Source organism: Lagenorhynchus albirostris, chromosome 2, assembly GCF_949774975.1.
Source record: "Lagenorhynchus albirostris chromosome 2, mLagAlb1.1, whole genome shotgun sequence".
Taxonomy (NCBI): Eukaryota; Metazoa; Chordata; class Mammalia; order Artiodactyla; family Delphinidae; genus Lagenorhynchus; species Lagenorhynchus albirostris.
Window position 1 is genome coordinate 75,307,630 of NC_083096.1, and position 27,155 is coordinate 75,334,784.

The 27,155-nt window shown below is 52.8% G+C and overlaps 2 protein-coding genes across 7 annotated transcripts in view; both read right to left on the bottom strand.

The window, feature by feature from the left end:
- Positions 1–6,686: 6,686 nt before the first annotated feature.
- SLC27A3 (solute carrier family 27 member 3) lies at positions 6,687–11,496 on the bottom strand. 2 transcript variants are annotated; one of them, XM_060138218.1, is made up of 10 exons: positions 10,634–11,488; positions 10,074–10,283; positions 9,577–9,735; positions 8,887–9,011; positions 8,417–8,611; positions 8,220–8,310; positions 7,912–8,110; positions 7,566–7,663; positions 7,310–7,440; positions 6,687–6,989 (listed from the first exon to the last, which is right to left on the bottom strand). In XM_060138218.1, the coding sequence occupies exons 1-10, from the start codon at positions 11,283–11,285 to the stop codon at positions 6,813–6,815; spliced, it is 2,037 nt and encodes a 678-aa protein (XP_059994201.1). In that variant the 5' UTR covers positions 11,286–11,488; the 3' UTR covers positions 6,687–6,812. The 2 variants fall into 2 exon arrangements, with proteins under 2 accessions (XP_059994201.1, XP_059994209.1); XM_060138226.1 differs by having other exon boundaries at positions 6,781–6,989; positions 7,310–7,372; positions 10,634–11,496.
- Positions 11,497–12,003: 507 nt separating this feature from the next.
- INTS3 (integrator complex subunit 3) overlaps positions 12,004–27,155 on the bottom strand; it is a 39,732-nt gene continuing 24,580 nt past the window's right edge. For 3 of the 5 annotated variants that reach the window (XM_060138182.1, XM_060138198.1, XM_060138205.1), the window contains 20 exons: positions 26,569–26,760; positions 25,517–25,604; positions 24,932–25,011; positions 24,381–24,472; positions 23,929–24,035; positions 22,992–23,111; positions 22,485–22,614; positions 21,967–22,021; positions 21,635–21,738; positions 21,065–21,109; positions 20,726–20,845; positions 18,980–19,133; positions 17,857–17,925; positions 16,914–16,989; positions 16,348–16,461; positions 15,912–15,960; positions 14,666–14,833; positions 14,039–14,332; positions 13,678–13,834; positions 12,698–13,561 (listed from right to left, as the gene is read on the bottom strand). In XM_060138182.1, the coding sequence (XP_059994165.1) occupies positions 13,484–13,561; positions 13,678–13,834; positions 14,039–14,332; positions 14,666–14,833; positions 15,912–15,960; positions 16,348–16,461; positions 16,914–16,989; positions 17,857–17,925; positions 18,980–19,133; positions 20,726–20,845; positions 21,065–21,109; positions 21,635–21,738; positions 21,967–22,021; positions 22,485–22,614; positions 22,992–23,111; positions 23,929–24,035; positions 24,381–24,472; positions 24,932–25,011; positions 25,517–25,604; positions 26,569–26,760 (2,292 nt within the window). In that variant the 3' untranslated portion in view covers positions 12,698–13,483. Of the gene's footprint in view, positions 12,136–12,697; positions 13,562–13,677; positions 13,835–14,038; positions 14,333–14,665; positions 14,834–15,911; positions 15,961–16,347; positions 16,462–16,913; positions 16,990–17,856; positions 17,926–18,979; positions 19,134–20,725; positions 20,846–21,064; positions 21,110–21,634; positions 21,739–21,966; positions 22,022–22,484; positions 22,615–22,991; positions 23,112–23,928; positions 24,036–24,380; positions 24,473–24,931; positions 25,012–25,516; positions 25,605–26,568; positions 26,761–27,155 lie in introns of those variants that run through there. The other 2 variants (XR_009538514.1, XM_060138192.1) reach the window with 2 other exon arrangements.

A 27,155-nucleotide genomic window follows, 5' to 3' on the forward strand; every position in this document is an offset into this window, starting at 1 on the left:
AGTGCCATTTTGGGGAACTTTGAGGGGAAGATCCTCAGGACAAGTGATCCTGGTAGCTGCTAGGGCCTTACCCGAAAATTCCCCAACTGCGTTGGCTGGCCCCTAGCACAAGAGTCCTAGATGGTTTCACCAAAATTTTTTACCGAGTCCAAGCTCATACTGCTTGCCGAACGACAGGCCAATCAATTGAGAGATGTGTTGCTGGGACAAGGAACAGTGACTTTATTCGGAAAGCCAGCAGACCGAGAAGACGGCGGGTTAACTTCCGAAAGCACCACCTTCTCCGAATTAGAATTCAGGATTCTTTTATACTAAGGGGGAGGGAGTAAAGTCCTGGTTCCAGGATGTGTTAATTTCTCTCTTCTTGAAGCCATTCCCAGGTGGGCCTGGTCAGGATGTTTTCTGAGAGCTAATCAAAGGTATTTTAGCTTAATTATCTTTTCCTGGAAGGCAGGGTTCCCAGAGATGGGCCATTATGTATAATCTAAGCTTATAGGCAACATCCCTTTAGTGGTTAACTTGTAATAGAATAGTTTCTTTCCTATTATAGTAACAATAATTTCTTAATATCACCTAATAACTAGTCCATAATCAAATTTCCCTAATTGTCTCAAAAGTGTCTTTTTACTCTTTTTTTTTCAGTCGTAACAAGGTCCATACGCTATGCTACATTTGGTTATGTCTTAAGGATCTAATTGAGGCAAGCCCTGCCCCCACTCCGCCTCTCTCATATATCATTGAGTTGTTGAAGAGACTTTAAAACTTCCAGTAGAAGTCCCTGTATTCTGGATCTGTTTGATTTCTTTGGTGTTATTATATATGTTCCTCTGTAAATGGATATTGGCCCTGGAGGCTTGGTTAGCTTCAGGCTCCACTTTTAAGAAAGAAAACCTTATAGGCAGTGCTGTGTGCTGCATACTGCATCTCTTCAGGAGGCAAGCAATGCCTTGTGGTTCCACTTTTAGTGATTCTAAGATTGAGTGGTGGTGGGACTTCCCTGGTGGTGAAGTGGTTGGGAATCCTCCTGTCAGGGTAGGGAACACAGGTTTGAGCCCTGGTCCGGAAAGATCCCACATGCTGCGGAGCAACTAAGCCCGTGCACCACAACTACTGAGCCTGCGCTCTTGAGCCTGTGAGCCACAACGACTGAGCCAGCATGCCACAACTACTGAAGCCCATGTGCCTGGAGCCCATGCTCTGCAATGAGAGAAGCCGCCGCAACGAGAAGCACGTGCACTGCTACGAGGAGGGGACCCCGCTCGCCGCAACTGGAGAGAGCCCACACACAGCAGCGGAGACCCAACACAGCCAAGAATGAATGAATGAATAAATAAATAAATAAATAAGATTGAGTGGTGGCTTCAGGTGGTGACAACCTGATCGCTCCCTTGTAAAATTCCCCATCAGCCTTTCATCTGATAGTTTTATTCATTGATGATAATTTCCTGCCTCAATTTCATTAGGGGTTGCAAAATGGTAATTTTCCAGTTCTATAATTCCTTTCTCACTCATTAACTGGAGTTCTTTTGTAAAGAACTTTTCCTCATCAACTAGGACAATTTGGTAACCCTGAAATACAATTCATGCAGGAAAGGAGGGACAAACGCTTAGTTCTTTCCTTTAATTGCCAGTATTCAGAGTAAGGAGTTGGTGTCCTACCCCACATGTTTCTCTCCCCCTCTAGCCCTTTATCCTCCTAGCCCCTTTTAGTATCACTCTGAATGGCTACATTTTGTATGTTCAATGTTTCAAGGGCCTCCATTAATCTTTTTGACAGTTCAGATTGCCCTATCTTAGGCAATGGGAGCTTGGTGTCCTTTTGCTGTTACCCCATTTCTTGATATCTTTGCTTTCCAGCACAAGATGCCCCAATGCTCATCCTGAGTATTTCCTGCCGACCTGGAACCAACCTTTCCTCCAAGGACCTGGGTGCTGGGAGATCTCACTGTTGTCAAACTGTCCGTTGCTTCTAGGCTTTTTCAGTGACATTATAAGATTTTTACTTCACTTATTTTTTTTTATACTTATATCTTCTTTTCTCTTGCTCTGGAAACAATGACTCCTAACGTTTATTATTGTACAATATGCCATAGTTTCAAATAATACCAATTCTACTAACATGTACACTACCAAATGAAATGTAACATATCTTTATATCTTTATTTGTCCTTAGGGAAAAACTAACTCTTGCAATATTCTCCCTGTATAAAAAAGTAGACAAACTGTACTTCATCAAAATGTAAAATCTTTGTGTTTCAAAGGACACTATCAAGGAAGCAAAAAAACAAACCACAGAATGAGAGAAAATATTTGCAAATCTTATATGAGATAGGGAATTTGAGTCCAGTACATTATAAAAACAAAACAAAAAACGAAACAAAACCCTCTCACAACTCAACAGTAAAAAGGCAAATAACACGATTAAAAAACAAGGAAATAATTTGGAAAGACATTCTCCAAAGAAAATATTCAAATGACCAATAAGCACATGAAAAGATGTTCAACATTATTAGCCATCAGGGAAATGCAAATCAAAACCACAACAAGATACCATATCACACCCACCGTGACTGCTACAGTCAAAAGACAATAAAAAAAAAAAAAAAGACAATAAAAAGTGTTAGTGAAGATGTAGAGGGACTTCCCTGGTGGTCCAGTGAGTGGGACTCCATGCTCCCAACGCAGGGTGCCCGCGTTCCATCCCTGGTCGGGGAACTGCATCCCACATGCATGCTGCAACTGAGAGTCCGCATGCCACAACTGAGACCCGGCACAGCCAAAATATGTAAGTAAATAAATATTTTTTTTTAAATGTAGAAAAATTGGAACCCTCATACATTGCTGGTGGGAATGTAAAATTGTGCAGCCACTGTGGAAAATAGTTTTGTAGTTCCTCTCAAAGTCAAACACAGAGTTTCTATAAAACCCAGCAATTCCATTTCTAGGTATACACACAAAAGAATTGAAAATATTTTGTCCACACAAAAACTTGTACACAAATGTTTACAGCAGTACTGTTCAAATAGCCAAAAAGTGGAAACAGCCCAAATTCCATCAGCTAATGAATAGATAAACAAACTGTGGTATATACATCCAAGAGAATATTATTAGGCCATAAGAAGCAAAGAAGTACTGATACACGCCACAACGGGGATGAACCTACCTCGAAAATATTACGCTAAGTGAAAGCCACTAGTACACAAAAGGTCACATATATGACTCCGTTTATATGAAATGTTCCGAATAGACAAATCCATAGAGACAGAATGCAGACTGGTGGTTGCCAGAAACTGGGTGACGGAGGAATGCTAATGGGTAAGGATTTCTTCGGGGGTTATGAAAATGTTCTAAATTAGATAGTGGCTATGTTCTATGAATACAACTTTACTCTTTAAAAGGGTGAATTTTATGGCACTTGCATTATAGCTCAATTAAAAAAAAAAAATTTCCGCATTTGTTCCCTAGAGGCCCAAAGAGGAGAACTTCAGTTACCTTGACCCTGCCCCTCCGTTCTTCTCTTAATTTTACCGGGAGCTCGGGGCGGCGGCAGTGCGCAGGCGTCTTTCTGCGTCGGAAGGCGCGGAGGGGCTTCGCCCCGCCCATGCAGGATGACTCCTCCCATTCCCCGGCTTGCCCCGCCTCCCTCGTGCGCCGGGACGTGGGCTGCGGCGAGTCAGCCGGCGCCAATCTCTGCTTGCGGCCCAGCTTAGGTTTCCGCAAGTGTGCTTAGCCGCCACCTGGAGCCTGCCAGCGCGTGGGCGCTCGGGAATGAGCAGGACTAGGGGCGCGTTACTGCCTTTCCCCACATAATCGGTTCAGGCAGCACCCCGTCCTGGGAGCTTTCTGCCAAGCCCTACTGGGAGCGGTCACCAAGCATCGCCCGGGGGGGCTCCTCCTGACACTCCCTGTCCCTGCGCGCGGGGAAAACTGCAGCCCGGCGGCGGGGTAGGGATGAGGCCCTAGAACAGGCGTGGGCAGTCTTTCTGTCAAGGGCCACATGGTAAATAGTTTATGCTTTTCAGGCCATATGGTCTCTGTCACAACTACTCAACTCTGTTTCTGTAGTACAGAAGCAGCCATAGACAGTATGTAAAGGAATGCCCGTGGCCTGTTCCAATAGAACTACTCATGGACTCTGAAGTCTGAATCCCATACATGTCATGAAATAAGTCTTCTTTTGATTTCTTCAGCCATGTAAAAATATAAAAACTATTCTTAGCCACGGGCTGTAAAAAGACAGCGTGGTTTGCCTACGTCAGTGCCTTTTTACACTGGTAAAATACAGTGCCCGGTATTTGTCAAGGACACGTGGCCTAAGTAGCCCGGGGAATCCACAGACGCAAAGCTGAGACCATTGCCTTGGTCTGAGGATGGGGTGAGACAGTTCTCTGATTCCACCACCCTCCCACTCCAGCGTCCAGAGTCTCAGGGACAAGACTCCTCAGAAAGGGAACTCACCACCTGAGGTCCAACCTATTTGATCTTGGCAAATTTCTCATAATTCCATTTTATTTTATTTCACTGGATTTTTTTTGGGTGGGGTAGGAAAACAATTCTTTTAAAGTGCATTTTACTTTAATTGTGGTAAACGGAAAACCTAATTCTTTTGGATCCAGACTGTGTGTTCTTGCAGCTCTCAATTTCTAGCACTAGTTATATAGCCTCTGTGACAAAGCTGGTTCAAAGAGCTACGACTCTGGAGGGCAGCGTGCCAGGCCCAGCCACCTGGATTGGCCTATTGGAACAGAAGCCCCTCCTCTCACTGCCCTTGCTAAAGTGCAGCTGCACAAAAGCAGGCATCAAACAGGGACAGCTGACATATTACACTCAGTATTTGTGTGTTTGCAGAGGGAGACGTGGGGACAGGACTTAGGCCAGCGCTTTTCAGTAGAAATATAACGTGGCTGATATGTAATTCTGCATTTTCTAGTAGCCAAATTTACAAAAGTATATTCATCTTAATATATTTAATTTAACCCAATACGTCCAAAATAGTATTTCAACATGTAAGCAATATAAACAATTATTAATGAGATATTTTTTCTTTTATTTTTTGGCTGAGTGGCTTGCGGGAACTTAGTTCCCCAACCAGGGATTGAGAACCTGGGCCCCAGCAGTGAAAGTGCCGAGTCCTAACCACTGGATCGCCAGGGAATTCCCTGAAATTTATTTTATTTTTGATGCTAAGTCTTTAAAACCCGGTGTGCATTTCACACTCACGGCACATCTTGCTGCAGACCAGCCACATTTCAAGTGCTCACTGGGCACATGCAGCTGGCGGCTACCATATTGTACAGCACAGATTTCGACCAAATGAAACAGGGATTGTGTGTGCCTCTAGTCTGTTGGTGACGCTGAACTGGGTTTGTTGGTGGAGGGTGGGACAAAGTGTATGTTTTGGAACAGAAGGGTTAGCCATAAGGACCCAAAATTGGTGATGGGGTACGTTCCCAGACCTCTCAGGTTGGGGAGAGGGGTTGGAAGGGGAAAGATAACCCAAGGGAACGTAGTAGAATTTTTTGAGGACCCACAGCTTAAAACAGGGGGAGGGGGTTTTAGTTCTAAGACAAGCAGCAGTTTCAGCATTGCAAGCTTTTAGATGATTAACTTTTTTTTTTTTAATCTATCTTGAATCATAGTTTTATTTATTTATTTAAAAAATTTTTTTCTTTTTCTTTTTGGCCACACAGCTTTCGGGATCTCAGTTCCCCAACCAGGGAATGAACCCAGGCCACAGCAGTGAAAGCGCAAATCCTAACCACTAGACCACCAGGGAACTCCCTGATGATTAACTTTTTTTTTTTTTTTTGCGGACGCGCAGGCCCAGTGGCCATGGCTCACGGGCCCAACCGCTCCGCAGCATGTGGGATCCTCCCGGACCAGGGCATGAACCCGCGTCCCCTGCATCGGCAGGCAGACTCTCAACCACTGCGCCACCAGGGAAGCCCCTGACTAACTTTTTTGCCGCCTCATTTAGGGGCCAAGGACAGGACTTTTCCCTTTTGATTCCCCCATCCCTCTGCCACCACGTGCATACATGCACTCTGAGCCCTGCTCCAAGACGGGCCTCAGTCAGAGTCTCCCCAGAACCTGAGGGGCCCCACCCTGGGCTGCTACTTCTGGGAATATAGAACTAAGAGTGGGTAAAATAGGGAACATTTGAGTTGGGGGCTGAGTGGCCGCACCCTTCCCCCTCACTGGCTGGCTTATCAAAGCCAGCCAGTGAGGGGAGAGGGAGGTTCCTTTAACCCAAAATCAAACCTCTGTTTTGCCCGGTTGAGACCCTTCCCCAGGCCCCAACCACACGTGAGTCTGTGGAGATGTTTTGGCTGTCCACAGGGGGAGCATTTGTGCCTCTGTCCACTTCGGCCATTTGAACCAATCCCTTGGGTCCTCTGGCTCCCCAGAGAGAGCAGTGGGGGCCCTGCACTCAGGGAGTGAAACTGGGACAGGATATCCACAAGCACAGACAGACATCAGTCATCAGGGGTTTTCCAAGGACAAGGATCACACGGGGTCACCTGAGAGGAAAAACACTGAGGTCCAGACACTGAGCTCAGGCCACATGGTCAGGGCAGGAGCGCCTGTGGCTCCGGGCGTGTGAAAATGTCTGCGGGAAAAGCAGTTCCACAGACAGACAGGGAAGCGAATATTGTAGATGAGAAAGACAGAGCCAGATGGGCTCTGGCCACATTTATTACAAAATAAAGATTACAAACCTGGTATAGAAGAGATCCCTGACGGCGGCTGATACATCTGCAATAACCCCACCCCACAAAGTCCCTCCCTCAGGCACACTGGTGTGGAGGCTCTCAGATGCGAAGGTCCCCGGCCAGGAGGGCACTGTACCGGGCAGGTGTGAGGGGCAGGTAGGCGCCCCCAGCCTGGTCCAGAATGTAGAGGGGGTCGGACAGTGCGCTTGGGTCAAAGCCCTCCTTTGCCATCCGAACCTTCTGCTGCTTGAAGGTCTCTGTGGTGGCCAGTGACTCCTGGGGAGGGGGAGGGGTCAAAGGGGGCTGAAGGAAGGGGTATTCTGCCCCAGTGGCTCAGGGAAATCGCCTGAGTTTCGTTAAGGGGCAGGTCTGGGGGAAGGGGGGAATGAGGTCAGGGTTTAGGGGAGGGGGTGACAGGGAAGAGAAGGGGCCAGGCCTGGAGGATGGAGGGGGTGAAAAGCATGTGTCTGGGAAGGAACTGTTCTTTCTCTTCACAGAATGTATTACGTGGGGGTCCCTTTGTGGGGTTTGGGAGCCACTGACTGCTGCAGATATACGGGGTGAGGTAAAGGGTCAGGGCAGGAGTGGCTGGTTACCTGAAGCCTTAGGAATCGAGGCCGGGCATAAGGTGGCAAGTTCTCGGAAACACGGACGTAGAGCTGCACAAGGTCCAAAGAGTGGGGGGGACGCAGAACCAGGGCTGCCATCCCAGCCCTGCCTTCGTGCCCTGGTGGGCGTGGGGGGCAGGGTCAGCCGTGGTAGCTGATCACCACGAGGCCTCATGCTCCCTGCGCCCAAGTAATACCACTTCAGGGTGGTGGGCCGGGTCCCCGCCGCCCCATGGCTGGGCACCTGGCACAGTGACTCCGTAGACGTTCACCTCCTGAAGAAAATCCAGGGCCTCCAAGGCCTCAGCCACCTCGGTCGTGGCCACATTCTCCCCCTTCCACCTGCCAGAGAGCAGAAATTGGAAACTGGGAGTCAGGGGTCAGGGCCTAATGAGATTGGTGGGGAGAGAAAGAGGTCAGGGATGAGGGCGAGGTGCCAGAAGGTCTTGGGGAAGACGTGTTTAGGAGGCTGGAGATGAGAGCTTAGGTGGGAAGCTGGGTTGGGGCAGATTAGGGAGTGGAGGTTTAGAGGGTTTGGGTCACAGAGATGGGATGCCCAGGAGAGAAATCAGAGAGTTAGGGGCAGATACCTGAAGGTGTCTCCAGTACGATCATGGAAGCGAAGAAAGCCTTGGTCGTCGCAGACCAACAGGTCCCCAGTGTTGAAGAAAACATCCCCAGGCTGGAAGACATCCTTCAGCAGCTTTCCCCGGGCCAGCTCTGGCCCCCCAGCATAGCCCAGGAATGGTGACTGCTGGTTCACGGGGGCCACCAGCAGCCCTGGCTCACCTGGTAGAGTCACTGGGGTCAGGGGGCCGCCGCCCACCACACTCTCCAAGTCCAATCCTCCTCTGCCAGCCAGCTCCACCACCCCTACCCACCCCGCCTGGACACAAACCTGGAGATGTGGCCACACAGAGCCCCTGGGTGTTCCGAATCGGCTCCCCTGTGGTGACATCATAGCGAATCAAAGAGAAGGGGAAGACATGCTGGGGGAAGGGAGACCCAGGCACTGGGTCATTTCAGTTGCACGAGCCCCCTCCCCAGCAGCCCCCCGACGTTCCACAGGTTCTCCAGTTTCCTCCTGTAACTCACCTTGTAAAGCCAGGAGGCGCGCCCCACAGCACCCCGCTGTCCTGTGTAGTTGAAAGTGGCCACGTTGCCCTCTGTCAGTCCATACGTCTCCAGCACCTGCAGGGGCCCGAAGCGCCTCACAAAGCGCTCCCAGGTGTCTGGTCGCAGCCCGCTGCCCACCACCAGCCGGACCTTATGTCCATGTTCTGCCTTGCTCTGAGACAAGTGGGGGGAGGGGCAGGAGCTTCAACACCAAGATGCCAGCTCCCCCAGGTGCAGCCCTGTCTCCCACTCTCCTTGCACCACTTCCACCGTGACCTCCTTGAGGTGCCCTAAGCACCAGAATCCTACCAGCCCAGGCTCCTTACCCTCCCTTTCCATTTTCTTCTTGCTTCCTCTCCCTCCAACTCCCAGACAACCGTTTCAGTGTCCCCTGCCAACTGCCCATCTCCCTGCCTTCATGGCTCTGCCCAGGATCTGTGCCCACGCACCGGCGGCTGGTTCACAAGGTATCGGCATAATTCCCCGATGTACTGGAACACCGTCACCCCGTGCTGCTGGCAGTCCTCCCAGAACTGACCAGCTGAGAACTTGGACTTCAGCACCACTGTGGCCCCTGCCAGAATCAGAGAGGGTGAGGAGGAAGGAAGGAGGTGAGGTTAAGAGCTGGGGGGTGGGGGGTCACGTGAGGAGTCCTGACCCCCTCCTTCTCAGGCATCAGCCTTCACTGTACTGTAGTTCCCCGGAAAGGCCTGGCTGTGACATTCACGCTTTCCAAAGGCCAAGTTGGCCCTCATCCTTTCCCACCGTTAATGCCCTCTCCCTACTTCCCATCCCCAAGCAGTCCATCGTCTGAACCCTGCCCCCAAGCCACAACCCTCTTCTCCATTTGCCTCTTCCTGGGCTGACACTCACAGCCCTCCCCTCCCCTGGCGCCTGGAGTTCTGTGAACTGCATGGCCGCCCTAGTTGCTCAGCCTGTAGGTCTATGCAAGTGACGCTTCTGCATTGAACCAGGAGCTCCTGGAGAGGAGGCCCTGCCTCCTTCCTCTGGATTCTCTACCCTGAAGGACTGAGGAAGCATCCCCAGGTGAGCACACCACAGTAGGTACTTAATAAATGTTTGCTGGCATAAACATCTGCCGGAGGGCTGAATGGGGGGTTGGGGTGGGGGAGACTGACCAATGCCCAAGCATCCCACGATGCCCAACAGGGAGCCAGACATGTGGTAGAGTGGGAGGGCAAGGTAGATCACATCCTCCTGGTGGGCACCGCACAGCTGGTAGAATCCTTGGCATTGCAGGACCTTCAGATGACTGATCCGAGCAGCCTTGGGGAGGCCTGGGGGGAGGGGGAGATCAGGGGAAGGGTCTGAGCTCCAAGCCTTGTCTCCCGCTTTGGCCCTGTTGGGTTTCCCACAGAAAGTGGCAGAGACAAGGCTGAAACTAAGAAGAAGGCAGGCCAGGCCGTCCTAGAAATGTGGTAAGTTCGGAGAGGTGGGGAAATGAAGAGGGGTGGGAGAGTTGGCGAGACAGAAAATATGGCCACTGGGATCAGCCTCCTCTCTGGGGGCTTTGGAGAAGTGGACTACGAGCTGAGGAGGTCACAGTTCCTGTTCCCAGGCCCCTGCCTTCCTTGTCTTCAGTTTCTTGGAGGTAAATATCGTGTCCAGCCCTCACCTGTGGTGCCAGAGGTGAAGATATACAGGCACGTGTCCATTATGTTCTGGGGGGCAGACAGGTACCCGGGCACTGGCCCATCCACTTCAGCGGAGGCCTCAGCCAGAAAATCGGTGATTCCAGCAGGATGGGTTTCAGAGCCTGCAGCCCACAGGTGGAGCCCCATGGCTCTCAGGGCTGGCAGGTCAGGCTCCAGGGACTCCAGGAACTCTGGATGGGGCGGGAAAGCATAGCTCCACAGCTCTACCGCTACCCAGAAGACTTCCCCACACTTTACCCCATTTGTTCCCCCACCCCCACCTCGCAGAGCTCCCGAGTGAGGCTGAAGAGTACGGTACGGACGCGCCATCATGGGTCTGGGACCTGGAGCCCAACCAAGTCTTCGGAAATCCTTGGGAAACCAGTGACCCAGCTTTATCCCTTCGCGAACCCAGAGACCCGTCTCCTCACCCTTTCCGAACCCCTGGCCTCCTTCCCAGCCCACTCCTTCTTTGCGCCCCTCCGACACGCCCCTTTCTGTGGCTGGCCCCGCCCCCGTCGGTCGAGCGCTCCAGCCTTACCTGGCGCCAGCACGAGCGCGCGGGCGCCGCAGCTGCGGAGACAGTGCAGTAGGGGACCCCGGCGCAGAGCGGTGGGCACAAAGGCCACACGCAGGCCGGCCTTGGCCAGCCCGAACCAGAGCCACAGGAACTCTGGGCAGGCGGGGAGCAACAGCGCCACGATGGCCCCAGGTGCCAGAGGGGCCGCGCCATCCCCTTCCCGCACGGGCCGCGCAGCTCCGCTTCCGGCCGCCGCGTCTCGTACGCCGTGCACCGCCCGCTCGCCTTCCCCGGCGCCCCCCGCGCCGCTGTCGCCGCCGCCGGGCCCCCCGTCCCAGCCTCGCGCGCGCAGGAAGGCGCGCGCAGCCCGGTTGCTCTGGCGCTCGGCCTCCGCGTAGCTAAAGCGTTGCGCGCCGTGAATGAGAAAGGTGTGCGCGGGGCGCTGCCGGGCCAGCTGCGCGAGGCGCCAGGCCAGGCTGCAGCCCCCCTCTGGACCTTCCGGGTCTGCGGCAGCCGCGGCCAGGGCGCGCGCTCGAAGGGCCCGTTTGCAGCGTAGGGCGCGCACCGAGAAGGCCAAGTCTGCCGCGAGCCAGCGCAACTGCGGCCATAGGCGCAGCTTCAGCAGCAGCAGCGGCAGCAGCAGCAGCAGGGGTAGCAGCAGGAGGGCGGCCATCGTGCCCGCTTCCTCGACTCGGCCCCGTCTGGCGCCAGCCGCTCGCAGACTGCCCAGATACTCCCTTCTGAAAACCTGGGGCCGCTGGTTCTAGTGCTTAGATCTCTCCTTCCCGGGAGCGCGCGCGCTGGCACACGCCTCTTGCCACCCAGCCCCCCACCTCCCTCCCCACGGGCGGAGAGCAGAGGCCCGGGAGGAGTACTAGTGGGGGGCGGCCCCGCACGCCCGGCCCTCCCCACAGCTACGCTCCGCCCTAGGCGCGCTCCCTCCCGGACGACTCGCAGCCCGCACCCTACCAGGTCCTGGGCGGTGCTCACGCCTTCTCTTTATCCCAGGATCGGGGCCGTTTTAGGTTTTCTCCTCAAGGGAGGTCTAGACATCTGGCTGGACTTTGGACCCCCGGCCAGAGAGCCAGGGCACTAGGATCCAAGTCCATCTTTCCCTTTCTTCACGTTTTCACCCGTGACAGGAGGGTGGCACTGCTCTCCCAAAAGAGACTGAAGAACTCGGCCCCTTGCCCACATGGTGCTCCAAGTCCCCGCACGAAAGCCGGAGCTATGCCCTCCCTCCAGCCGCCAGGAGCAGCAGCAACCCCAGCGGGGTGGGAGCCGAGAGTGAAGTAGGGGAAAGGTGGAGGCCCAGACAGCCAGATTTCTGGAGGGGCCACGGCGGAAGCCCCTCCCCTTGGGCAAAGGTACAATAACTGGGGCCAGCCAGCTAATGCTTTCCATCCTAGTTTTAATTGCGGCAGAGAAAACTGGGGAACGAGCGAGGAAGGAAAAAAGGCCTCCGGGAGTTGAAACGTTCAAAGGAAGGAGTAGCAGCTTTGAGGGAAGGGAGAACCTGGATTCTGTAAAAGACAAATTTGCAGGCTGAACAGGAGGAGCTGTCTGCAGTGGCCCAACTTCACTCCTCTCTCCTCAGCCTGCCCTTCACAACCTCCCAGGACAGCAGGGGAACAAAAGCAAGGAGCTCTTTTCTGCTGGTACACATGGATGGGCAAGTGGCCAGACTGTGGAAGAGAGTTCTTTTTCCCAGGTATCTGAACTCTCTCCCTCACCCCCAAGCATTTAATCCTCCAGTAGTTGGTAAGCACAGAGTATGACAAATACCGGCTTTTGGAAGCCTCTGGTTTCTTGAGAGATGGGTAAAGACAAACAGCCTTTTGGGAGCTGGTGCCAGCATCAGTTTCTGCCTGGCCAGGTCAGCGCCTGGCCTGCACAGCCAGTGGCAGCCAGGATGGGGGCAGAGAAGCAAAAAGGTTGGGGCAGTAAAGCCAAGCCTTCTGCTCCAGACATAGAAGGAGGTGGGCAGGAAGAGAGAAGGGGAAGCTGTGAAGGGGGGGGTGCCCATTAAATCAAGACCACCTGTACGGGCACAGGGTAAGTGGGGGCAGCAACTCCGGCACAAAAGAGGTTCTGGCTTGTTTTATTGTCATTTAAAAACAACTTTTAAAATGCGATTATCTCTGCCAAAAAAAAGAAAGAAAACAAAGACAGAACCAAGGAAATGTGACCATTTGAGAGTTCTGTGGAACATGTCTCTGGGACTCCCTGGGCTCTGGCCCGACTTGAGGTGCCAGCTTCAGGCCAGCACAAGCCTCCAGGTGGGGCTGTGGCCTCCCTCTCAGGTTCCTTCCCAAACACTTGTGGCATCTGGCCCATGGAGAGGAAAAGGCGACTTGACCATGTCACAGATTAAATGCCCACTTCATACTGGCGTATGGAGGGCAACTATATAATGCCTGTTCAGAGCAAATCAAGACCTGAAGGGGGAAGTTGGAAGGGGCACCCACACAGTTTTCACTCTCATCCTAGCCTCTCTGGCCAGCTGCCCCTCTGCCATTTCTCTTCTCTACTGAAACACTTTTGGGGGAAGCTGGGGGAGGGGGCAGGAGGCTGAAGACTTCCACCACAGTCCAGGTTTTGTACAGCCTCTGGTTTCAGTGGGAACCCCAGTATCAGTGGGAGCAGCAGTGTGATGCGGCTGGAGGCCCCAGAGAGGAGGGAGGAGGGACTGGAGGGCTGCACGGCAGCTTCTCAGGCTGCGCTGAAGGAGGCAGCTCGTCCTTCTCCCAGGGTGAGCTCTGGGATGGGGACAGGGTGTTGCCCCTACGACCTCCCCAGCCCCTATTAACCTCTGATTCACCAAGGAGGGGAGGGCAGTCCAACTGGGGGTGGAATGGGGAACACAGGGCCTCAGTCACTGTCAGACCCCACTGCAGAGGACCCCTTCCGTTTCCGCTTGGTGGGCTTTGGTTTTGTGTCTTCTTCCTCCTGGAAGAGATGGAGGGGAGGGAATCACTAGCCTGGGCAGCGGCTGGCCCCAACTCTACCTGCACCCCAACTCTCCTTTTCCTCCTGTGCATGGCTTGCACGGCCAGGGGTCTCACCGAGGCACTGCTGGAGCCTGACTCTTCCTCAGCATTGGGGGGCTGTGTGGCATTCTTTCGACTTCGGGGGCTGGACAGAGCTGCTTTTCGCCGGCTCTTGGGTGGCTTGGTGGAAGAGTCCTCGTATTCCTCGGCCAGGGAGAAGAGATCGCTGAACCTAAGGGAGAGAACAGGCTCTCAGAGGGTGGGGGTCCTGGCCCCATGGCCATCCTCCCATCCTTTTCTCTGACCCCATGCCAGGGTCTCCATTTGTTCTCAACTCCATGGTCTTGCTGGTCACTAAGTTTGTGTCCCCAGCAGGCCACCCTCACCCAGGGCTTCTCCCACTACTTTCCAAGGCCCAAAGTGCAAGGAGCCTCACTTCATCTTGTGGGCTTCGTCACAGCTCGCCTGGACGTGCTGCAGAGCCTGCAGAATTGGGGTCTGGCTGAAAACTAGAGGGAGGGAGAACAGGGAGGGAGGAACAGTGAGGTGTCTGAGAGCTGCCCCACCCGGATGCACGGATGGTGTGAGCCAGGGCAGTGCCATGCGCTCGGAGAGGGCAGAAAGCATACAGTTCTGCTTGGTGTTGGTCAGGTTGAGACGCAGGTTGTCCAAGTGCTCTAGGATCTGCTCCAGAGTCAGCTGGGCCAGCTTGCTGCTGGAACTCCTCAGGCTGCAGGGAGGTCACAAGAGCCAGAGTCTGAGCTTGGGGTGACGGCTCCAGAATGAGACACCCTCCCCCACTGAGGTCCCTCCTTAAGGCAGAGGCAGCCCATATGGAGAAGGGGATAGGAGGGCTGGGAGGGCCCGGCAGGGTAAGGGAGGTGTGCCTGGAACAGGGACCAAAGACAGGGCACTAGGAAAGGAGGGGAAGGGGCCACAGTGGTCCTGCACGCCAGGTAGCTTCACACCACTAGATGTCGCCCACAAGCCAGGCAGGGACCGAACTGCACGGCCCTGGTGTCGGCCTGTGGACAGCGGGCAGCCCTGGCATGGAGGGTCCCACCTCTGCCTCTTGCGCGGAAGGCTGTTGTTCTTGATGAGCAGGGACTTGATGTGCTCAGCCAGCAGCTCGTCGTGCTTCATGCACCAGTGCCTCAGGATGCTGGTGGTGAACTGGTCGTCGGGGTGGCAGGGCCGGCTCAGCACCATCTTCACCATCTCCTCGCTGGGCCTGGGGGCGAGGGGAGCAGGGCACCCTGCTCACACAGCTGGCCACAGGAGCCCCTGGAGCTCTCCCACTGGCTTTCTCCCCAGACCTCGGCCTCCCCATCCCTGCGCCACCCCCAACTTGCGGCAGCTTCCTACTCTCACATCCCTCTCCTCCTTCTCTTTGGGCCAAGGAATGCCTGGTTTCATCCTCTGCGGAAGCCAGGAGACAAGAAGTGAGACTCTTCAGCTTCTGTGACAGTAGAAGGTGCGTGTGTGCGCGTGCATGTGTCGGCAGGGAGGCCCACTAAGTCTCCCGCACTTTGCCCAGGACAGTCAGGAAGTGGGCCAGGCAGGTAGGAGGACAAGTGTGTGGTGTGTGCGTGCTCCCCAACCCCTGCCCCACTGGGTGGGTGGGCCACCCTGGTGTCTAGCCTGAGGAAGGTACAGGGGAGGTGGCGGGAAGCCACAGCCCCCACGCAGCCCTCCAACCTTCCCGCCTCCTTTAGGAAGCGCTGGACCGTGTCTACTCTCCCAGCCAAGAGAGGAGAAAAGGTGGAAGGAAGGCAAGAAGGTAGGAAGGAAAAGATATACAGCTGTGGCCCCATTATCTGGGGCTTTTGGAAAAGTGCCTGTGATGGAGGGAGGGGCCTCTGCCTTCTCGTCCTCTCCGCCCCACCCCTGGCAGGGAGCACGGGGGTCCAGCTGGCCCTGCTTTCCGCAGGTTGAGCGAGGGGATGGTGTCTGACCCCCCCTACTCTGACCCTTCCTCCTCTTGGATTAGCCACGTGGTGGCCTCAGGAGCACGGGGGAGGGGAGCAGGAGCCACCGGGGATTAGAACTGCTGTGGCAGCAGGAAACGGGGATGTCCGGCCCCCACCTCCGAGGGCAGCTCCTGGTGGGCAGGGGGGGAAAGTCGAGAGGAAGCCCAGATCCCAAGGGAGCTGCTTATTTGTAAATCACTTTGGGGGAAGGGTAGAATAAGCAGATGTCAACAATAGGAAAAAACACGGCCAAAGGAGCAGGACAGGAGCCCTTTATATGGCAGCATCTCTTGGTATGTTGAGATTGAGGACTAAAGAGCCCCCGAGGGTGGAACTCACTTCTCTCTTCGGAGCTGAAGCAGTAGGCAGGACAGGGCCTCTGGGTGCTCTGTGGGGGAGGGGAGGGGCTGTTCAGAGGAATGCAAAATTCCAGGAAGAAATCCTGGCACCTCTCCCATCCCCCAACCAACAGCCACTGCAAAAAGCAAAGATAATCAGCAAGAAACCAGGAAGAACAGGCCCCTAACCCACTCCTCTAAAATCCCGAGTGCCCTGAGCCCCAGTCTAGCACCTGGCTCAGAGGAGGCCTGCAGGATACACCTAAAGGGCAGAAGTGACTGACAGGGAGCCTGCCTTTTCGCACTTGGCACTTTGGCGGGAAGGGGGACGGTGGGTCTGGGCTCATCTAGAAAGGAGCTCAGAGGCCTAAGCCTTGCAGCAGCTGGACTGGGAGTGCCCTCTCCCTGCCGTGTTCCACACCCACAACCCGACTCACCTTTGTACTTGAGGTGCTGCAGGATGGGGATTATGGTCTCCAGGGGGATGTTGTGGGCCAGGAAGAGCTGCCAGGCACAGTACTGCTCAAAGGTTTCCCAGTCCAGGCTCTGGACTAAGGAGACAGAGAAGAGATACCCTCATTCATATTCTCAATCTCCCTCTCTCTTTCTCTCTCTCTCTCTCTCTCTCTCTCTCTCTCTCACATACACACACACACACACAGACAGGGCTAATCCACTGACTATCAGCAACCCTGGCAGGGATGGTATAGGGGTGGAGACAGTGATCCTAAGACTACAGAAACTTTCCCTTTCACACAAAGCATAGTTCCAAAGCCTTCTCAACAGCTTCTGTAGTCCCATCAGCCTTGAGGCTGGAGGACCAAGGGACTTTCACAGAGCAAAAAACAGATCCAGACAGACATTGCCTGAGGCCACATGGCAGGGTGGAATGACATTCTATCTCATTCTCAGCCCCTGAACCAGCTTTCCTGTTACTAGAAAATACACAGGGCTGCCACCCCTCTCTCTTCTCCCTGGGCACCTCAGGGCTTTGCTCACTTACTGAGTATATTGAGGACTGAGTCTTTTCGAAACATGACCAGGTTCCCCATCATCACATGGCAGACCAGCTCCTGGAGCTAAGGGGGAGAAGAGGAAGAAGGCAGAACCCATTTGGTTCTAAAAGAGGCCAGGAAGCTAGTATGGAAGCAGAAGCAGGAGGGCTCATTCAGGGAAAAAACCAGAGGAAGTGAAAACCTAGTCTTAAAGGAATGGGGAGGAAATGGCACATGACGGATGCCAGGGGCTTTGAAGGATGAAGGGGACTGGCAAAGGAGCAACTGGCTTCAGTGGTAAACACAGGCCTATTCGGAGCAAAAATAGTTAAGAAAAACTACCCCTTGTGTCCTGATGGCGGAGGGAGAACAGGCAGCTTCTCTACTTGGATGTAGTCTGGGCCTCTGAGCCATCCCAGCCTGTGCTGAGGGAAGGGCCATGGGGGGCGGGATTACAGGTGCGGGTAGGAAAAAAGCAAAGGAGGAAGGGCTCTTGAGTGCTACGCTTCCCCATCTATGAATGGGGCAAATGAGCAGAGAGAAGGAGCAGAAACGGGACCCCAGTTGAGGCCTGAGAAGGGACACAGGCCAAGCTACAGCCTCGTAAGGACCTATGCATGATAGAAAGGTCAAATAGAGATGGTCTGACCATTTTCATTCTGAGCCAAGGGGAAGACAGACTGAGAGCTTAAAAATGCAATCCCCTCGGCTTCCCGGAAGAACGGGAGTGCCCCCAAAATGTGGACAATAAGGGGAACTCCAAGCAGGACTGGCATGGCCCCAGCTCGCCTCCCAGGGGCTCCGCTTTCCTTCCCAGCCCCCAGGGCCTAAGGTGCACAGAGCTGCAGCCAGGAGCAGGGTGCCTGAGAACACAGGCTCCCTGTCTGCAGGCTGAGGGGGAGGCAGAACCCCGTTTCCCCAGGCCTCTCGGGATGACAGCTCTATGTTCACCTGTGCTGAGTCAATAACAGCCACAATCATGTTCAGCAGCTCCCCACTCCGCAAGGTCTCATCTGGAAACTGGAGGAAGAAGAGGGAAAGTAGGGCATAAGTCCAAAATGCACGCCTCAGCTTTCACCTCATAATTCATCGCCTCTCCCTACCACATGCTCAGGGGATGCTGGGCTAGCCAGACATGGGGTCCTAATATAAATCCCTAAACAAAGATCCAAGAGTTATGAAGCTGGGAATTTAATCCTTAAAGAACCCAAGTTTTTAAATCTGTGTGTGCACACAGTGTGTGTGTGTGTGCACGTGCCATGTGTAAGGAAAGGAATGAGGAGCCATCTAGAGACAAAGCTAGAGCTGAAAGGGACTGGACATGGTGGTTAGTTAGCTCTCTGTGGAGTGGTGACAGAATTAGCATTTGCATCTCTGGCAGCAAAGAAATCCAGTCTATACTAACTCTTGCCAAAGACGAGAAGGTGTAGAGAGTGTATATATTTGGGGAGTGTGCAGGGTATGGGGTAGGCAGGGTCCCTTCTGGAGAGGCCAGTTCACCAGGGAGGGAGCTGGGCATCTGCATCCCTCCTCCCTCCAGTTTTTGGCTGACATCACTCTTCCTCCTGTTATGCCCTGATTTCCCTGTTCCTGGTAACTTTCATCAAGAGGAGGAAGAGCTGATACCTCCTCCTATGTCCCAGTTCCTAGAGGAGACTTAGCGAACCAGGGAAATGAAAGGTGAGTCTCCACTACAGAGGCCCTGGTCTTTGAGAACCATTAGAGAGATTGGAGGGTGAGCCATCAGACGGCAAGAGGGCTTTGGATACGTGAACACGGATCTGGTCGGGGGCCCTGTCCTGGGTCCAGAGGATGGGGCCAAAGCACAGGAGACAAGTGTATAGGCCCAGACCCCGACTCACACAACAAGAATTCTGGGGGTTTTAGAGATTTTTCAAGTTGATAAAGAGAGGTAGAAGGAGGGGACGGCTGTGGTGTGGGAGGAAAAGGCCTACCGAGGCCAGCAGGGATGGGGAGAGGAGGGTCAGGGTTGTGTGCCATGAGATAATGCAGTCTCCCGTGAGCCCGCCGGCACTGCTGCCCCATCCCTGTGGATACAGATAGAGGTGCTGACCTCTGTGTAGATGGAGGGTGTGAGGTGGCACAGCAGTCGCACGTCGTCCTCCTGGCAGGCCTTCATGTCCATCATTAAGCAGGTGTGCAGGTCGCCCAGCTGGGTGGCCTGGGCAAATGACTCGTACAGGTTCATCTTCCCTGCGGCGGCTTTGCTGCAAGACCAGTTGGGCCTCAACTAGCAGCCTGACCCCAGCCCACAGTCTCAAACATCTCCTAAGTAGACCCTCACTCTAGAATCCCTTTGCTGCCCAAGATGCCCTGGGCTAATCTCTCTCATGGCCCCCCCACTGCCTCCCCCCCCAAGGACTTGGTGACTTATGGGAATTAGGAGACACTCTTCTTTCTCCCCATCTTTCCCCAGTGTTCCAGACAGGGCTCAAACCACAATTAGTGAAGAAGCTACTATCTGGTGACAGTAAAGAACAAGAGAGAGACAGGGCTCAGGTCAGGTTAGAGAAAGCTTTCTCTCCTGCTCTTTGGGCTGTGAGCAATGAGAGCAATAACACACAGAGACCCCGAGACTCCTACCTCACACAATATACAAAAAACTTAACTCAAAATGGGTCACAGGCCTAAATGTAAGAACTGAAACTACACAACTCTTAGAAAAACACATAGGAGTAAAGCACAAGTGACAAAAGAAAAAATAAAGTGGACTTGATCAACATTTAGAACTTTTCTGTTTCAAAGGATACCATCAAGAAACTGAACAGACAACCCACGGAATGGGAGAAAATATTTGCGAACCATACATCTGATAAGGGACATGTATCCAGAATATTTGAAGAACTCTTAAAAATCCACAAGAAAAAGACAAATACCCAATTAAAAAATAGAGATTCGAACAGAAATTTTTCCAAAGAAAATATGCAAATGGCCAATAAGCGCATGAAAAGATACTCAACATCATTAGCCATCAGGGAAATGCAAATCAAAACAGTGATGAGATACCACTTCATACCCATTAGGCTGGCTATAGTCAAAAGCCAACAAGTGTTGGGGTGCATGTGGAGAAATCAGAACGCTCACACTCTGCTGGTGGGAACATAAAATGGTCGCATCACTTTGGAAAACAGTTTGGCAGTTTCTCACAAATTTAAAAACAGTTACCATTGGACTCAAAAATTCTATATACTCAGGAAAATTGAAGACATCTGTCCATGCAAAAAGCTGTACATGAATGTTCACAGCAGCTCTATTCACAACAGACAAAAAAGTGGAAACAACCCAAATGTCCGTCAACAAGTGAATGGGTAAATAAATTGTGGTATATCCATACAGTGGATTATTTAGCCATAAGAAGGAATGAAGTACGGATACACACTACCAACAGGGATAAATCTTGAAAACGTTAGGCTAGGTGAAAAAAGCCAGTCATGAAAAATCAAACACTGTATGATTCCATTTATATGAACTATCCAGAATAAGTAAATCTATAGAAACAGAAAAGCAGATCAGTGTTGCATGGGCTGGGTGAAAGGGAGAATGGGAAAATGACTGCTAATGGGTGTGGGGTTTCTTCTTGCGGTGATGACAACGTTCTAAATTAAACAGTAGTAACAGTTGTGCATCTTTGTCAATATACTAAAAACCACTGAATTATACACGTTAAAGCTGTTATTAACACACACACACAGAAGGCCCTGGTGATGACAGCAAAGGGGGACGGGGAATCAGGTATGGTAGGACAGAGGCTCTCCAGGATGCTTCCCGGCACCTTCTTAAACGTGGGGACCACACCCACCTGGCCCTTAGGTAGTAAAGCAGGTGGTAGCCAATCTTGGGCTGCTTCTGATACAGCTCAGAGAGAAGGTCCAGAAGCAGAGAGAAGCTGCTGTTGTCTTCCTGCATCTGGCATAGGTTCCTGGAGTGGGAGATGGGAGTACAGAGGACAGCTTTACCTAGGGGAGACTCTCCTGTGGCACTTCAGGGGCCATGGCTGTCTGTGCCCACTGCATACCCCTCCTCCTGGAGAGGGAGCCCCATTACCCCAGGACAGAAGCATAAGTGTGCTGATAGGGAGGATGGATGGCAGAGCAGCATCTCCTACAGCTGGACCTAAACATGAGGTAGAGAGGCTTACCTAAATATTAGGTAGAGAGGCTTCCCCACAGATTCCTCCAGGGACCTACAAGAGAAGGGTGATATATGAGAGTCCATGTGAGGGGAGGAAGGGTGGCTTGCAGGCAGGTATTATGGACAACGAGCTTGAGGCTAGATGCCAGCCTGCTCCTTTCCTAACCAACGTTAAACTTCCCACTGCCCCGGAGGCTTGCTTACAGAGAAATCAGGTTCCTAACACTGAGCCAAAATCTAGTTGTTGTCATTGCAAGTGAGATTCTTGCCCTTCAGGGCGGTTCCAGGCACGGGTCCAATCCCACCGAAGCAGCAAAGGCTGGGGCTGCTAGGTGCAGCAGCAGGGGCAGGACGCACAGGAGGGGTGCTAGTGCACTGGCCCAGTACGCTCGCTGTTTGGCAGGCAAAAAATAAATCCTCGTTTAAATGAATCAGTATGTGTGAGAATAAAAAGTGAAGAGATGATTTTTCCCAAGTCCTCAGCAAGGTGCCTCTAGGACTTGGGTCATCCTTCTAGCTCCCTGAGGCCGAGGGGTGGGGGTGGGGTGGGGGAGTAGTCAGGAAAGATGAGCCTTACTCCTCAGTGATCTCCTCGGGCAGCACCTCCCCTCGAAAGTGGCCCTTGAAGAGCTCCTGTAGGCAGGAAGCGAGGACAGACAGCTGCTCCGAGTCAAAGTCTTCCTGGGTGGTAAGACAAGGAGGGACTATCACCACCCAGGCCCAAGCCTCACTGCCCCCACTACCCAGAGCCTCTGAACTCATCGGCTTCTCCCTCCAGGATCAGCCGGCCCCTCCCCCATCCGAGGGGGACCCATCTAGAGTAGGGGAAGGAGGCAGTCAGATGCCTGTGGGGCTTTAAGCTGGGCAGGCTAGGCTGCTTCCTCCCTTAGGGGGTGGGTTCCTCCTCACCTCCAGGACCTGGTCCACGATTTCCTGCATGACCTCACACTGGGCTTCTGTATCACTGCAGTGCAGAAGGGAGAGGAAATCTCAGGGACGTAAATGATAGCAGAGGGCAGGACACACACCCAGAACAGCGTGCTCAAGCACACTCCCGTGCACAGAGAAAACAAAGGAGCTCTGTGGGAATCAGGCTGTGGCTGAGGAGGCCTCAGGGCAGAATCTGCTGCTCTCTGGGCAGAGGCCAAAGACACGGGAAATCCCCATAGTGCTGCGCTTCAGGTCTCAGAGGCTCTTCTACTCAGAACCTTGGAGTGAGAGCCTGGGATGCTGGGGAACATGGCTGCCCCCTCCCAGCCCACACCCTCCAACCAAAACTGCAGAAGGCATCTCCCAGGCAGCTTCAACCACCTCTCCACACACCCCTACCACATCCCCTCCAAACCCACCACTCTGCCACCCCACTAAGCTCCAGGTAGAAGCCCAGGGCTAGACCTCCGGAGTTTGAGAGCAGGGCGGGCACCCACCTCCCCTTCTGAAGCTGGAGCACTTTGTCCCTCAGGGACTCATCCAGCTGGTCAAGGTAAGGGGTGATATCGACTGGCTCTTCCACCACTGTCTCCTTGATTGGGTGGAAGCGAAACTCTCTCTTCTTTCCTGAAGAGAGTGATTTAGGAAAGAATTCACTTGGCCCAGACACGAGAAGCAGAGACAGCCCCCTGAACAGTCTGGCCCTCCTGACATGCGCCTCGTGTGCACCGTTCACTCAGAGCTGTGAGTGCCTGAAGCACTTCCCTGAGCGTGTGCGTGTTCTAGCCTCAGGAAGCAAGAGAGGGCAGGGACCACTTCTCCTTTTTACCCTCCTGCTTCAGTGCCAAGTGCAGGGTTCTGCACCTTGGAGTCTCATCCAGGAATTCTGTTAACAAAACTAACTCAGAGGCAAAGATGACAGAGAGACTGCAGAGAGGCTGCTCCTGCCAACCAGTCCTCTCGGGATTGACACAAGCCTGAACTACCTCTGCTGCCAGCCTCACCTTTGCTGTTGAGATCCTCCTCATCGTCACTAAAGGCTGCCTCTGCGTTGTCATAGCAACTCTCATCCTTGTCTGACATGTGGTTGTCCATCTCCATGGAAACTGGCTCCTCAATTTTGACTTGGGAGTAAAGAAAGACAAGGCATTATTTGATGGCCTCCTCTGTCCCATGCTCCTGGGAAAGGGAGACTAAAGGACAAGCGGGAGGAAAAGGAGTTCATGACCTAAATGGAATATGAATTCTGGAAGGACAGGCGTCTTGTCCTTAACCCTCCAGGGCTTTTGGTGGGGATTTTGCTAGGAATGAGAGCAGCACAGAACCTGCCTCCTCTATGCTCAGCTGAGGATCAGCGAGTAGATAAGACCAGGTACAGTCCCAAGTGCTCTTTAATTTAAAACTAAGTTGGGAAGCTCTGCTTGGCTTAAGCCCTTACCCCAAAACGGAAAAGGAAGTGTGTGTGTGTGTGTGTGTGTGTGTGTGTGTGTGTGTGTGTGTGTGCGTGTGCGTGTGTGTGTGTGTGTGTCTGGAACTGGAAGCAAGATTGGAGACCCAATATGACAGCCTCTCATCAGAGGCCAGGACCTGGGGCTGAGAAGAGAGAAGAGATGGGCAAAGCTTAAGTGAGATAAACACACATTCCATGAAGGCCTTCTACCTACTGAGGAGAGGTTAGTAAGAGAAAAAAATTGGAGTTAAGAGAGCAAGAGAGCTTAGTGAAAAGCAGATAAGATTAGATGGAGAGGGAGAACCAAGGAAGATGACACAAAAATGAATAAAAGAAAAAAAAAAAAACTAGGGAAAGAAAAATTGAATGGGACAGTGTCACAGGGTAGAGCACTACACAGGGATGACATCCTAAACAAGGGCTCTAGTCTGAGCACCCTGGATGTCTCCATCCCTCTTTTGAAACAGGTGATGGAATGGATGGGTCTGTACCTTCCACAGGTGGGCTGGGAGAACTGCAGAACTCAGGAAACTTCTCCCTCAGCATGGCCCGCAGCTCCTTATCCAATTTAGGGTTGTCAAATAGGGGAGCCAAATGCCTAATGGGGAACATGAATGAAGGTCAATTATCAGAGCGCCTCACTTCTAACGCAACATGGAGTTAAGCAAATAGGTTTAAGCCCAACTGGAACAATTGGGCCATACTCAGATCCTTAGGAAGGGTCACCAGGGCACAGGGAAGGCATTTGGTGCCCTCTGCAAGAGAGAAATTCCTCTAAGAGTCAAGAGGACATATGCCTAGCAGTCTGCGGTGGAGCCAGTACTTTTTATACCTCTTGAGGGAAAGGGTCAGCAGTGGTACAGCAGTATCTGGATGTGCCCGACCTAGTGAAAAATGAGACAACAACCCATTTCCCTGCCCCACAGACACATAAAGTCCTTACGCCAGGACCCGTTTCTCCACAATGTGATTGAGGGAGGAAAAGACACCCTGCCGCACATGGCCCTCCAATGGTGGATAGAAGTTGGGAATGATCTGGAAGGGAAGAAGAGGAGGAGCGAATGAGCACAGGACTTTCCATCCAGAGTGTTCTGCTGAACTAGATCTAAAAAGCTGCTTTGGTTTTAATCAGGAGACACTGGGAAGTATGGCTGCAGAAAGGACTGGAATGTTCCTGATTGTCCTGTGCTGCTAAAATGGGAAACTCTTACTCAACCTAGCTGCTCCTCAAGGAGACCAGATTTTACCTTGAGTCATCATCCTTGAAGCTGAGAAACCCAGTGGAGACATGGAAAGATTCAACTGGAGACAGTGGGAATGAGGAAAAGAAGCATTCACTAACTTGGGAGATAGGACCCATGGCCATGACCCACTTCTGCTCCCACAGTCAAGGGGCACTGGGAAGACCTATGCACTGACCTACAAGGTTAGAAGGGACACACACTTAACTCTGCTCAGGCAGCATGGGGAGAAAAAAAGGCCTATGGCACTTACACGGCACATGAAGTCCAGGAGTGTGGCAGTGATGGCTGGGTGGGGCTTCATAGAGTGATGCATGACCAGGATGGCTGGCTCTGGAGAATGTGGAATTAAAGGGTCCCCCCACATCAGACAGTCTATTTCCAGCTCCATAAAATGAGGTATCAATATGTATGAATGGCTCCAGAGAAAGCTATGTCTATCCCCGCCCCCCTCGTCCTGCTGAGCAGACCCAAAAGCAGACAACCCCCAAAACAGCTCATAGCCCTCGTCTCCCTTCTTGTCCCCAGCATTCAGCTTGGAGGAGGGAGGTAGTAGGAGAAGAGAAGCAGGAGCTAGCACAGCCTCTTCCTCTGCCTGGGCCCTCCCCACTCAAGCCCAAGCCTAAGGCTATGGGGCGAACGGGGTGGAATGATCGCTTAGCCTCATCAAAGCAATTTTCCTTTTAGGTCAAGGGAGCAGTGATGAGGAACAACGGAACTGCTCCCAGATAAGCTGCCTCCACACCACGCTGCCCTCAGATTTATGGCCGCTATCACTGAGACAAGGCAGCAGGGCTTGGGGGATGGGGAGTGCTGCTGCCTGGTCTTGGTCACATACCTATGTTCATAATGCTATCCTTGTCTGGGCTAAAGAACAGCCAGTCGTAAAACAAAGCCAGCTTGGCATTAGAGGCAGCGACGTTTGACTGGAAAAAAAAGAAGAAAAAAGAGGGCAAGTTTCATCAACCAGCTCCCTTTCCTTCAGAAGCCCAAGGCAGATTCCAGGGCCCACATGACTGCTCCATCCATGAAATTCAGTTTCTAGTGAGACAGGGTAGAACCCCCCGCAGGGTTGAAGGCACCCAAATCTGTATATGAGTGTGAGTACCCTGTGGTCTCACCAACCAACGGCCTGGGTTCTCACGCATTCAGTAGAACACATCCTTGATCCCACAGGGAGAACAGCTGGGCCTAGCGGGGCGGTCCCCTGATCACCCCTGAGCTGAGACACTCAGACTAGCCCCGCAGCTGCCTGTGCTGAGCTCCCCAGGCACATTCCTGAAGGAAAGACCCTTAGGCATAGCTTGTTGTTATATCTGAATCAGCACATTCCAAGGACCCAGTCAGATGGGGGAGGGGGAACTCTGTCAGAAGAGGTCAGAGGGCAGCTAGATGCCAGAGAACAAGTTTCCCACCCCGGGCACAGGGAGGAAACGCTGGGAAGGAAATGGCTCCACTGCGGATTCACTATGTTTGGAGAAGGGAAGTATCCAGAGCTGATGCCAAAAGGCATGGAAGTGAGGGTCCAAGGAACACAAGACCTGAATCTGAGTCAGGAACAATTCAGAGGAATAATCACATGTGGTTTCTGGAAGCTGATAGGAAAGACAGGGATGCCTCAGAAACCCAGGCTTGGAGATTGGCAGTAAAGGTATAGATGAACCTGTTCAACCCTAAACCCACATGGGAAATAAAAAGTGTAAGTAAACTTCTAGAGACACTAAGGGAGGCGGGGCAAAGGCTGAGACACTCAGGAAGAAGAGAGCGAAAGAAGGGTCCTTAGCGGTCGGGTGGCCCAGAGGGGCAGGAAGAAGCATGGAAGTGTGAGACACCACGGAAAGAGGGGCCCTTCACCACCCAACAGCCTCCACCCCATGCCCAGCCCCTCACCGTGCATGTTGTCAGAAGCCAGCCAATGATGGCCCACCGGGGCAAGATATCTGAACTCAGCACTTCATTAGAAGGGTGGACAACCCCACAGATGTAGCGAATGAGGTCACAGCGCAGAGACTGACTGTCTGGGGTAGACAGGTACTGGCGCTGGAACCAATCCTGGTATCGCTTTTGTTGACCAAACCGCACCTGGGGAAAGAGGACGTTAGAAAGAAAACTGGGAAGGGAGGGTGGGGTCTCTGGACAGAGGGAAATGAGCACCATTCAACTCTAGGCTTGACCTAGACCTCAATTTCTTCCCACAACTTATTCATTAATTCGTATTGTCTCTCAAGTCTCCCTGCCTTTGGGAAGACATCCTGATTTAAATCTTCCTTGATTAAAAAAAAAAAACGTTGTCTCCGCAGCACTGACTGAAAGCTTCCTGAGGCTGAATGACCTAACAGGATCATTATCCAAAGCATACAGACTCTCCAAACCTTGCATCAAGTCCTTCCCCTAAACAGACTCTAAGTGGATACAAATAGCAACCCTAAGGGGAAAGATCTAGATTTCCTCTTCTATTCCCAATTCAACCAAAATAG

What these genes read in the sequence shown, in the direction of transcription:
- SLC27A3 (XM_060138218.1), bottom strand. Translation starts at nt 11,285, where the DNA reads ATGGCCGCCCTCCTGCTGCTACCCCTGCTGCTGCTGCTGCCGCTGCTG. An exon ending in CTTCACCTCTGGCACCACAG is followed by an intron (nt 9,736 to 10,073) that starts GTGAGGGCTGGA and finishes CCCTCCCCCCAG; the next exon opens with GCCTCCCCAAGGCTGCTCGG. An exon ending in CGTGGGATGCTTGGGCATTG is followed by an intron (nt 9,012 to 9,576) that starts GTCAGTCTCCCC and finishes TGATTCTGGCAG; the next exon opens with GGGCCACAGTGGTGCTGAAG.